Below are 13,270 nucleotides of genomic sequence, written 5' to 3' on the forward strand. Positions count from 1 at the left end.
CCAGCCTCTGTAAAGCAAGAAGTTTTTTTTGTTTTTGTTTTTGTTTTTTTAAGATGGAATCTCACTCTGTTACCCAGGCTGGAGTGCAGTGGCTCAGTCTCGGCTCACTGCAACCTCCACCTCCCAGGTTCGAGCGATTCTCCCACTTCAGCCTCCTAAGTAGCTAGGGCCACAGGTGTGTGCCACCATGCCCAGCTATAAAGCAAGAGTTCTTAACTGGGTCCACATGTAGGATTAAAGGGTCCATAAACCAGGCTGAAAAATAATCTTACACCTTTATTTTCATTTTTACCTCTAATGGAAATTTAGTATTTTCTTCAGTTACGAATGTAGACAACCACAGAGATCTTCATATCACATTACAACTACTTAAGATATATTGAAATGTTATTTATACTCATCATTACTTTGAAGTTTGGTGGTTAATAGACCTACCTGTAGATCTTATTATGTGATCCATAAATAAGAAGCAAATAAATTACTGCATTACAACATATTTAAAATATTTTGATACCTGTATTTCAATGTGATTGATTTCCTCTATAATTCTATGCACTTTATTTCATGCATTTTACACATTATTCTGAGATGGGGTCTATTCTCTTTACCAGATGTTAATGAAAACTGTAGCATTAAAAAGTACCTATCTGGTTTGAAACTATTCCATTACCTGCTCAACTCATCTGATTCTCCCTTCTACCTCCAAATTTCCTCTTCTTCCATCCTATTCTAACACACATAAATGCCCCTAGATCAGGCAAGCCCCTCTGCATGGCCCTCAGCAGAGCCAAGTGAATCTTCCTGCCCATTTCTCAGTCTCTCAGTAGTCAATTTCCACTTCCACTCACAGATGAAATCTAGAACCTTCTTTTCGCATAGTCTAAAACTACTAAGTACTTTCATAACCTTTCTTTCTATCCAGTCATATCTGCAAGGCATATTTATTCCATCAAGCCTTAATATCAGACAAACCTTAAAGTCTCCTCTCAGTTTGGGACACAAAGCTTTTTTTTTTTTTTTTTTCTTTGAGACGGGGGTCTCACTCCGTTGCCCAGGCAACGGAGTACAGTGGCCTGATCTCAGCTCACTGCAACCTCCGCCCTCTGAGTTCAAGCGATTCTCTTGCCTCAGCCTCCTGAGTGGCTGGGATTACAGGCGCCTGCCACTGCGCCTGGCTAATTTTTGTACTTTTAGTAGAGACGGGGTTTCATCATCTTGGCCAGGCTGGTCTTGGAACTCCTGACCTCGTGATCCACCCAAAGTGCTGGGATTACAGGCGTGAGCCACTGCGCCCAGCCTCACGCAAGGCTTTTTTATTGTCTCTTGGGATGATCAGCCCAGGAAGATGAGTAAAGCCAGGGCCAAGCAAAACTGATAGATCTGGCAACACACACAAATGTAAAAAACAATGGAATCATGTGCATGGGACTCAACCAAGCATTGCACCTCCCTGGAACTCAAGGATGTCTAGGTAAGCCAAGAACTGTCATCAATAAGTCAAAAATCATTGCTAACATCAGAAATATATGGCATAGTTGTTCCTGCAGAGACCAAATTGTCCTGTTCCATCACCCAGCACCCTGAGTTGACTACCTCCTGTGACAAGAGAAACATAAAGGATTATGAAACTTACTCAGAAAGAGAAAGAAAGATGCCACATATGAGAAGCCTGCCATTGGGGCCAGTCCTTTCCCGTCCCAGCAGTGTCACTAACATTCAGAGGTTGAGTGACAAATGCTGTGCTCTCACTGCAAAGTAAAGAGGAAGCAATAGTGTGGTTTTCAGCCCACTGAGACACAGAGATGGCTTGCGAAAAGCAAAACTGGTTACATTCTATAGCTCTTTACTAATCACTCAAATTTGGGAGTAAAAAAGTTATCTTCGTGGTTAAGTAAACAGATACAGATAAAACTAAGAAAAGATAGGCCTCAACCTGGCTCAGTATGTGTCATTTAGTAATGATGAGAGAATTTAGGTAAACTGAATAAATTTAAAAGCCATGAGAAATGTTGTCTTCTTGGCCTTTCCTTCTCCGCTCTTGGGAGAGAAAACGACTGAGAAATGGGAGAGGGCCCCTGGAAAACATGAACATGGGGCGACACGAGGTGGTGCTGAAGGTTACAGGCTCTAGAGTCAGGCTGCCTAGGTTTGCATGCAGATTCTAGTTTTAGTAGCTGTGTAATCTTAGAAAACTTAATTAACCTTTCCTAACCCTCATTGCTAAAATGAGGATACTAATAGTATGTACCCCATAAGATTACTGTGAATGCCAAATGAGCTAATTTATTTAAAGCACTTAGAACAATATCTGGTACATAGTAAGTGCTCAATGAATATTAGCTACCATCATCACCATCATGAGACATTTAAGTTTATCTTCATCTGCCCTATGAAGCTGCCTTTGCAAAAATTGTAACAGTGAGAAAGTTATGACGGTGAAAGGGATCCGACCTAACCAACTCCATCTTGCTTCTAACCTCCAAGCTGCTTGTTCATTCCTGGTTGTAGGCCAAACTAACTTTGGGAGGAATTTAGCTTTCAGTTAAATTTTGAAACAAAGAGGATAACAGCCCTTTCTGGAAACAAACCCCCTTCTTGCCTGGGGAGCAGACTTCCTTAGTAAGACTAACAAATTAGCCACAAGATTAGAAATTATGGTTTAGGAGTCATGCAGCCAGAGGCCACACAATTCCAACCTCCTCAGTTGTTCCTAAACTTCACTATTGCAAAACCTAAATTGGTGCTCAAGGTATTTTTCAGACCCTGCATTCTGATGCACCAGCTGACACCATCCAGGTTGGTGATCTGGCTCCACCAGCTCTTTGATCCCACTCAGGGATGGAAGACTGCAAGAAGAACCCCCTTCGAACCCCTGTGATTTCCTCTCGTACCTGACCAATCAGCACTCCCCACTCCCTGGCCTGCCAAATTATCCTTAATAACTCCAGTCTCTGAATTTTCGGGGAGACTGATTTGAGTAATAAAACTCTGGTTTCCCATTTAGCTGGTTCTGTGCGAATTAAACTCTTTCTCTACTGCAATTCTCCTGTCTTGATAAACCTGTTCTATCTGGGCAGCAGGCCGGGAGAACCCATTGGGCAGTTACGCTAATGGGCAGTTACTCAGATGTGAACCCAGGTACCAAGGATGGCAGAGGAGTGTCTAAATGCAACAGTTGGTCCTGAACCTAGGCTAATTTAATACTACGCTAGTGCTAGAGTTCTCAGGAAGCTTCCACTTAAATCAGATAATCACAACGCAATGTGTCAACAATCAGTGGAACACCTATGGGGGTGGGGAAAATTGGTGGGCAGGAGGGGAGGTCAGGATGGATTGGGCTGGGCCAGGTGAGTCAGTGAGTCATCTAGAGAGGCAGGGGCCAAGGTACAGTTGGGAAGTAACCGTGTAACATGAATAGTACACACAGGCTGTACTATCCTATTGGAATAAAGTTTGAGGCTGTTGTGAAAGAAGGATCTACACAGGTAGGATGGGCATATCTTAGCGGGCTTTGCGTGCCAAGCCTAAGAGCTTGGCTTTTATTAATACCTTGAAGAAGAGGGAAGCTATGAAGATTTTTAGTGGGAGTATAGCCTGGTTGGATTTTCCTTTTAAGTTGAATTCCGTATGTGTGCATTGCTAACAGGTTGAAAGGTGAAGAAGGCAGATAAGGCTAGAAGCAAGAAAGTCAGTTACAAGGTTTTTGTAGTTGTCTCTATAAGCAATAATAAGGGGCTGAAGTAGGGCATTTAAAAGAAAGACAGAGGCAGGATAGATAAAATAATCAAATAGTTACTGAGTACTCCTTGTGCAGTAAGCACCCTACCATGTGCTGGACATCCATACATAATTAAGCTACAGCCTTTGATCTCCAGGAGCTGCTGCTTGTGCCATGTGGCATGGTGGAGGTGAGCAGGTAAGAACTTGACTGGCACATAGGGATATCAGGAAAGGAAGAAGGCATATCTAATCTGGAGAAAATGAATGGGAAGTCAGTAAAATCTTCAGGGGAAAGGTGGCATTTTAAAGTAAAATTTATTTTCCTAGTGAGAATTATAGTAGAACGGGGTACATTCAACAAATTCAGATCTGGAAGCATCTAACATTATCTATCTATCTATCTATCTATCTATCTATCTATCTATCTTCTATCTATCTATCCATCCATCCCTCCATTCACTCATCCATTCTTCTAGTTTTATTCATTAGCAATGATAAGTAACAATTAGCCCCCCAGTGATGGTCAACCTACAAATATTAAAGTCTTAAGTGAAAGGCCCTGTACTTCCCTTTACAAGATACTATACAAGGCTTGGGAGATAAAAAGAGATGTAAGAGGGCCCTGCCCTCCAGGAACTTGGGATCTAGTTTAATAAACAGCTGAGATTAAAACAAACAAACAAACAAACAAACAGCAGCCATATATGGCAAACATGGGTCTGGTATCCAATCTATGGCTCAGGCAAGAAATAACCTGAATTAATAGGCTGAAAAGGCAGAGAACAGTCACAGGAGGTCAATCAGAAAAGGCTGGTTTTAAAGTCATGTCCTTGGAGATCTGGTATGATGCAAATAGGCAGGGAAGAGAAGGAAGGACATTTCAGTGTGGACAAATACAACGTACAGAGGCAGAGGCAGAGGCAGGGATGTGCAGGTTGTATTTAGGGAACAATTAAAGGGCAGCCTGCCTAGGATGCAGATTTCAAACAAACTCTCCAGGCTGCTAACTATAAAATCAGTGAGGTTCAAATTACAGGAATTTATTCACCATTTCAGTTGCAGAAGTTGGGGGTCACCCCCCAGGCACCAACGCTTTCAGCAAATGTGTGTGAATGGAGTAGTTACTGCTGTGTAACAATCAGGAAACTCTGATGGCTTGCAACAGCAAACATTTATTTCTGTTAACAAGCCTATGGGTCAGCTGGGTGGCTCTGTCAATGGGGCTATGTCCTGCTGACAGGAGCTGGATGGTCTAGGATGGCCTTGGCTTGGATGACTCAGTTCTCTTCCACATGTCTCTCACGCCTCTCTAGCAGGCTGCACTGGCACATTTTCACGGTAATGTCAGGGGTCCAAAAGAACTAGTGGAAACACAACAGCATTTTTTAAAGCTTCTATTTACATCATGACCACTAACACCCCATGGGCCAAAGCAAGCCACGTGACCAACTCCAAAGGCAAGAGATGGGTTAATATATACTCTGCCTCTTTATGGAGGGGAACTGCAAAGTGATAGAGCAAAGGGAGAGATTAACACAAACAAACTGAGGCCATCAGTGCAATCAATCCACCACGTGCACTGAAAAGAGAATTATTTCAGAAATAAGCATTGACCACAAAGACAATCATTGCCAATAATAGAGAGTATCCTGTATCCATAGAATATATATAACCCAGTAAATGCTATGCAATTTCTCATTCCTGGCTGTTGCCAAAATATTTTTTCTCTTTCCATTTTAGTGGCTTCATTTCTGCCAGAATTTAACATTGACAGGGTGATGGTGCCTCTTTTCTGGGGGGAAAAAGAAGCTTTCTGTTGTCAAGAAAAAAAAAAAAAAAGAAGAAGAAGAAAAGGAAAAAATAGAGCCAGCAAGAGAGACAGTTATTCTTTTACCTGGGGAATTGTTGCATTGCAATTGTATCATTTGAAAGGAATGTAAAAATGAAGTTCCTGATTCAGATGGAGGGAGAGAGAGAGTACTGGACAAAGAAATCAGGAATGTACTAAAGGAAAAATTCTGTTCTAGTCCCTGGAAGATTAATAAAAAGTTCTTTTATTCAGGTTGATATGCTCCCATATTAGTTCCACAAAACCACAGAAAATTGCAGGTATTATGGCCTCTGACCATAAGCACTCAGGACCAAGAAATATTTAAATAGGGACCTTTTACACATCAGGCTCTATGCGAGGCACATTACATATACAGTCTTATAGAATACCTCTTATCACTATGTGGTAGGTATTACTAATCCCATTTTACAAATGAGAAAACAGAGTCAGAGTATATCAGTATCATGGCTAGAAAATGACAGGATTCTAAGGCTGCCTTCTCACTTTTGGTTCAGAGCTCTGTCAAACAAACCTTCTAGCTAGCTACTCATGATTTACAGGAGGCAGGGTGTATGACAGTGAATGGCTGGAGGAGGGGGAAAGAACCCTAAGGGGTCAGCAGGAGGCTGGTCATTATTTCACCCCTTTCCCCACTTGAGCTCTTTGAATTCAGGTCAAATTGATTACCGTTCCACAGGGCCTGGACTTGCCCACATGAGGGAGGCCCTGCAGTTGAGCCTCCTCCCCTCTGCATGTGTATAACACCAAGCAGTCACACTACAAGAAGGGACCACAGTGATCTCAGTCAACTCCCTCATATAACAAAGGAAGAAACAGGCCTGGCATAGGCCCAGCTGTGACTTGGCCCCAGTGATGGAGGATGAAGCCCAGGTCCCAACTCCCCGGCCCTCTTGCTCTTCCTTCCCACTAGCCCGGCTTCACCAGGAGCTGATGAGTTAACCAATGCTGAAGAGGTTTTCAAGGTGGATGACAATTCTTCCTACCTGTGAGGAAAGCATGAACTAGGTTTCTATGGAGGAGGCAAAGAAGCATGGGGTGCAAAATAGGGCGAGTTTACCTTCCTGGCAAAAGAGGAGAAAGAGAAACAGATGGGATCCTAGGCCATCTCCTGTTTTCTAAGTGAACACTTCCTTGGGAAGGGCTATTCCTTAAATTTCCTATGGAGGGTCAGTTGACAACAAGCTATGATTAAAAAAAAGTTTAGAGGAGGGGATCAGAATAGGCCTTAGAGAGAGGCAGAAAGGAGGAGACAGGAAGTTCCCTTTACCTAGACCCCAGATCCCTCCTACCCGCTTGGGGCCAGACACCCATCCATTGCTTACTCAGCCCATAAAGAAGCTCAAGTGTCTCCTATCCTACTAAATAGTCCATTTTTACTCTAGTTCCAAATCACCTCCTTTTCCCTCCCCTCTTCAAACTTCTGACCGTTTCCTGGTGTTCTGTGTTCTATTTGATTTCCTAATTCTCAACGCCACTTTAGCCCACTGAAATCTGGGCATGGATCCACACAGACTTCCTGGGTCACAACAGTGAACACTGCTCACTTGCCCTGGTCTTTCTGTGGCATCAGGTGTGGCTGGCCATTGGCAAACTTGCTTGCAATTCTTTCCTTCCTCCTCTGACACCACTCTCTCCAGGATTTTCCCTTACCCCTATGGAAGTTCTTTCTCAGTCTGCTTCTCACTGGTTTCTCTTCTCCAGGCCACTTGACATTATAATCTTCTCCAAGGTTCTGTCTTCAGCCCTTCTTTCCTCACCCTGCTGCATCTCATTCCCCATCTCTATATTGACAATCTCAAATAAATCTCCAACCCCAAGTTCTCCCGTAAGCTCCAGACCATCTAGCTGGTGTTGAGTATCTCCACTTGAAGGTTCCTCAGGAAACTCAAACTTGAGTCTAAAGCTGAAATCACTGTTTTCTCTGTCTTCACTGGTATTGTCCATCATGGTTGAATGCACCAGTATCGACCCAGACCCATGGCCGGCCTCCGTGCATCACATTCAGTTATGAAATCCTATCAGTTCTCCTTAAAATCTTTTATGAATTAATTCTACCTATTGCCATAACAATTGAGAGCCTTGAGCTTTCATCTGGACTAAGGCAGCACCTCTGGTCTTCCAGCTTTGTCTGTCACTGCTACTTTGCTGACAGAGTGATCTAAAATACAAACACAGCCATTCACTTTCCAAATTTTTCTTTCAGTGGCTCCAGAAGATTTCTAGAGGATCAGGTCCAAACTTCTTGACATGATCTGTGAGCTGAACCTGGGGAACACTCTCACCACCCTGTCCTTTAACTTTCAACCTTCAGGAATACAGAATCACTTATATTCTCCGAATGTACCTTACCGTTGTTTCTTTCGTTAACTTTGCAAATGCTATCCCCTTTGCTTAGCATCTTGTCCCATTCCTACCTGGTAAATGCCTATTCATTTAAAAATTTTAAAATTTGGGTTTGCAGCTCCTAAGTGAAATCTTTCTTAACATTTTGGATAGAAATCCAAAGAAAGTTTTGTGCTATGTCAGTGAATTTCTGTAAGTTTACTTATTATATTGTAATAAAATGAATTATTTATACACCTCCCTATCTTTTAAGACCACGAATGTCATAAAGGAAGGGGCTAGTTCTTACTCATCTTTCTATCTATAAAACAAATACTTAACAAATGCCTGGCATATTCAGGCAGTGAGGCTGGTGTAATGATTTAGAACATGCATAGACTGTGGAGTCAGAAAGATTTGGGTTCAAATCTTGAGCAAATCACTTGACTTCTTTATGTCTCAGTTTCCTCATTTATAAAAATGGGAACAATAACAGTGGAAACTTTCTTATCTGACACAATTTGGGCTGTTAGGTGATCAATCAAGAGAACATGTCAGGTAAGCATGGGAATCATAAAAAGACTTCCATGGATCTTAGACATTTTATTTCCACCTCAACATATACATGCACATTCATTCACCAATCTCTTGACACAGGCCCAAGCCTTTCTGTTGAATACGGGTCTGCTGCCTGGAGTCTCTTGCCACTTTCTTGCAAAAACCAAACCTATAATGTCTTCTCTACAAATTTCAGGTTCGATTTCTTTCAAATGGAGTAACAACTTCAGCATCTGTCAAGCCGGTGAAGTACAGAATCCTCCCATGTTTCTGTTATCCTCCCTACCCTGCTCAATCTTTTCCAGTTATTTTGTTCATACCAAAATTGATAGCATTTTTTTTTTTTTAAAAAGCAGTTTGCTTTTATTGAGTTTTTTTCAGAGAATTCATGTTTTTATTGATACTTCTTACTTTTTAAAATTGTGGTAAAAAGCATAACATTAAACTTACCATCTTAACCTTTTAAATGGATAGTTTAGTAAAGTATATTCACATTGCTAGGCAATAGATCTCCCTAACTTTTTCATCTTGCAACACTATACCCACTATACACTAATTTCCCTTCCCCCCAGCTCTTGGCAACCTTACCTTTCTATCTTCTGTGATACTTTATATGAGTGGAATCATACATATTTGTCCTTGTGACTGGTTTATTTCACTATGTCCTCAAGGTTCATCCACGTTGTAATGTATGACAGAATTTCCTTGTTAAAGGCTGCATGATATTCCATTGTAAGTACATACCACATTTTCTTTATTCATCTGTTGCCATCAACAAGAGGTTGGTTACCTCTACCTCTTGGCTACTGAGAATACTGTTGTGATGAATATGGGTTTGCAGATACCTCTTTGAGATACTGCTTTGAATTCTTTTGGATATATACCCAGAAATGCAACTGCTGGATCATTTGGTAATTCTGTTTAGTTTTGTGAGGAACCTCCATGCTGTTCTCCTTTGCAGTGGCACCATCTTACATCTCCACCAATAGAGCACAAGAGTTTTAATTTCTCCACATTCTCAGTAACACGTTATTTCCTATTCTTTTGACAGTGGTTACCCTAATGCACGTCAATTGATTTCTCATTGTAGTTTTGATCAGCGCTTCTCCTATGACTAGCAATGCTGACCATCTTTTCATGTTTGCTTTCCATTCATGTATCTTCTTTGGAGAGTTATTTATTCAAGTCCTTTGCCCATTTTGTTTTAAATTTTTACATGTTTGTGGGGAACAGGTGGTGTCTGGTTACATGACTAGTTCTCTAGTGATGATTTCTGAGGTTTTGGTGTACTCATCACCTGAGTAGTGTACACCCAATGTGTAGTCTTTTATCCCTCATCCCCCTCCTACCCCTTCCTCTGAGTCCCCAAAGTCCATTGTATCATTCTTATGCCTTTGTGTCCTCGTAACTTAGCTCCCACTTATGAGTGAGAACATATGATGTTTGGTTTTCCATTCCTGAGTCACTTCACTCAGAATAATGGTCTCCAATTCCATCCAGGTTGCTGCAAATGCCATTATTTCATTCCTTTTTATGCTTTGCTCATTTTAAAATCAGGTTACTTTTTATTGTACAACAAAGTTACTTACATATTCTGGATATTAGCCCCTTATCAGATATATTATTTTTAAATATTTTCTTCCATTTTGTAGGTTGTCTTTTCACTCTGTTCATTTTTTTCCTTTGACATGCAGAAATTACGTTTGTGTAGTCCCATTTGTCTATTTTTTATTTTGTTGCTTGAGCTTTTGGTGTCACACCCAAGATATTATTGCCAAATCCAAAGTATTATAGCTTTCCTCCTATGTTTTCTTCTAGGAGTTTATAGTTTTAAGTCTTATGTTTAGGTCTTTAATTCATTTTGAGTTGATTTCTGGAGATGGTGTAAGGTAAGGGTCCAGCTTCATTCTTTTGTATGTGGACATCCAGTTTTACCAACAGCACTTTTGAACAGCCCTTTGGCATTCATATTTCACTGGTTTACATACTATTCAACAAGCTTATTATAATCATAGTAACCAGTAGTGTTGGCACAAGTAGGTTGGAGAATGCACAGAACAGGGTGGACTCAGGGGAGCATCACTTCTCTGGGTAGAGCTGAGCCACCCAGGTGTCTACAAGACTCAGTAGTCTACAAGCCCTAAGCAATAAGTGTATGCATGAATCACCTCTTTTTATTTTGTGTTTATTGATGTTTTAACATCTGGGGTCTTGCTAATCCTGGAGAGACTGCCCCTTCCAGGGCTAGCCAATTCTTAGAGCTAGTTAAGGACTCTCCTGAGAGAAGCCTTTCACATGCAAACCAACCAATCCAGAGCCTACACTCCACAACCTCCTCCACTGAGTTTTTGCACTAAGGACCACTACTCCCTTTCCCTAATCACCCAGGATTGGGTACTAGACAACTAGGGACAACCCCTATGTCCTAGAGCTTGCTGGAATTATTCAACCTAGCCAATCCTAAGCCTGCCTACTCTGCCTCACCTATTCCTTCCTGCAAAAACCCACAATAAAGCTCCATGCCCATGTTTCCCCTGTGCCTTGACCCTGGTGCTCCCCTGTGTGGCCTCCCATGGTGTGGTATGTCCCTCCTCTTGGGCTCTATGAATATAACAAACTGCCTTTTCTATGGTAATTGTCTCCTGATCTGTTGGCCCTGCCATACCTAAATAATACTAAAACTTTTATTTTAAAAGTGTGTCATGCACACTGGTCTACGGGTTACAGGAAATGAGTGGTATTATTTGAATGATCCAGTTTTGTGAAGAACAGGCCAGAGTGCTTCTGCTGTAAACCCCTTTGGGTCACTTAAGATTGCAATCACATCTATGAGGTACTTGTGTTAGTGCATGGCACATTGTAAGAGTCCAATTCACAATCTGGTACTGAAGTCACAGCAGTGAATGGTTCCTATCCTCCCATCATTTTCAGACTATCAGACCATCTGTCAAGGGACTTTCATTTTGTCTAGAGAGGGACAAGATGACCCCTGCATCCTGAAAGAGAAGTGCAAGTTAGGAGGAAAGAAGGCTAGATAGAAAGAAGTTTCTAGGCAAGCAGACACTATGTGCCAAGGCCTACAGACAAGTCAGCAGCAGCTGTGCTTAGCACAATGCCTGGGCAGACAATAAGTATGCAAGTAAGTTTCTGTTTTGTTTTTAATTTAGTGTTATTAATTTAAATTTGAAATTTAAATTAAATTTTAGGCAGGAATGGGTTCAGAACTAGGTAGAGGATTGCTAACGACCAGCTCTGACTGTGCCACCATTGTGACATGAGTGAAACCTTCCCGGTTCGCTAAGAAGCATGCAATGATGGCTCATTTCCTAGAGCAGAGCATTAACTGTGCATTTACAAAGTGCAAGTACCTTCTACAGGCCTGGAAGAGTGCCAGTCATTGGGTAATGTTAGTGACTGGGACACGAACCCAGCCCTTGAATAACTCCACAACATGAAGTTGGTCCCTGGACAGGACACAAAAGACAGAAAGAACACAAGTGAGGCCAACAGGAGAGTGAACGGCGGAGGCCAGCCAAGGGCACGCAGCTGTTCCAGGGGCCCGCAGGGAGTTGGGTTCTCGGTATTCACTCCTGCCCAGGCCTGCTGCCACCAGCGGCCTAGGAAAGAGGATTGTTTTTCTATTACAGGGGCTGCTACCTTCTGGACTGATCTGGCCCCAGACTGCATCATGAGTCAGAAAAACCACTCTGTTCCAGTCACGACATGGTCACAGAACTTTGGTGTTTCCTCAACTGCAAAAAGGAACAATATCTAACTTCTCTCTTTCCTGAGAGGACTCCTGTAAGGTCATGGGAATTCCCTGAAAGAGCAGAAGGCCTTCCGTAAACAACAGGATCCTAGCCCTCACCTTTCCACCTGCTGGGAACTTCAATACTGATCCCATCAAATCCGTTTCTTCTCTTATCATCAGTGAAAATCTGCAGTGCTTTTACAGGATTCAAAGAGATCAGAAGGTGCTAAAGTTCCTGCTGGAATCTAGTCACAATCCCTCATGCTGAAGATATGAAAGGATAACAGAGGCCAATATCAAGCTCCTCACACAACTTCAATTTAAATTAAACTTCCTTTAATGAAATAAAAAACAAATGGTGCATTGCATAATATTTGTGGTCACAGTATAAAACAATACAATTAGTTCATATAACATTGGATATGGACAAAAATACACAAGATCCTTTCTTTGTCTACGGAAAATTCTGCAGATCCTTATGTGCCACACTTAAAAAGAAAGTCAACGTTTTTTCTTCTAGGGATCTGCACATGTATTTATCACTGAGAATTTGGTCAAACAGTGGAGGAGAACTTACCCAAATCCCAGTTCCCTTCTTCCTCTGTTGTCATCGGTGAAGCTAAAAAAAAGTTTTCTGAAAGTAGCAAGTTGTGTAGTATTGCTTATTATTCCTGCCAAAAAGGCTCAGTCTTTGGCTCACAGATGTCAGTGACAAAATCATGGCTGCAGGCAGTCTGCAAAGCAAGAAGCAAGGGCCACCGGGGAAACAGACGAAGGTCTGGGCAGGAGGGGCCTCCTCTACCAAGATCTCAGGGAGCCCCTCAGATGGTGGGGGTGAGGTGGGGAAAGACACTCAAATACATACATTTTTAAATTAAAATTTAGCCCAGTTGGTGAGTCAGAGTTCTACTGTCCCATGAAAAATCTGAAAAGTTGTTAAAAAGTTGATTTGCATTTTTCTTTCTTCAAAGTGAAAGGTGTATGTAAACATCATAAAGTAAACAATGTACAGGAATTTCGAGGATTCTATCTGAACATAGCTTAGGCTCTTTCTGGGGCTATTTTTA

At 41.8% G+C, this 13,270-nt stretch overlaps 1 protein-coding gene across 1 annotated transcript in view; it reads right to left on the reverse strand.

Annotated features, from left to right (window-relative positions):
* The window catches only part of CD101 (CD101 molecule), a 41,070-nt gene extending 33,551 nt beyond the window's left edge, over positions 1-7,519 (reverse strand). Inside the window, exon 1 of the mRNA XM_007977420.3 lies at positions 7,330-7,519. Coding sequence (XP_007975611.3) covers positions 7,330-7,519 — 190 coding nt within the window. The remainder of the gene's footprint in view (positions 1-7,329) is intronic.
* Between the last annotated feature and the right edge of the window lie 5,751 nt (positions 7,520-13,270).

The sequence above is a fragment of the Chlorocebus sabaeus genome, chromosome 20 (assembly GCF_047675955.1).
Source record: "Chlorocebus sabaeus isolate Y175 chromosome 20, mChlSab1.0.hap1, whole genome shotgun sequence".
Classification (NCBI taxonomy): domain Eukaryota; kingdom Metazoa; phylum Chordata; class Mammalia; order Primates; family Cercopithecidae; genus Chlorocebus; species Chlorocebus sabaeus.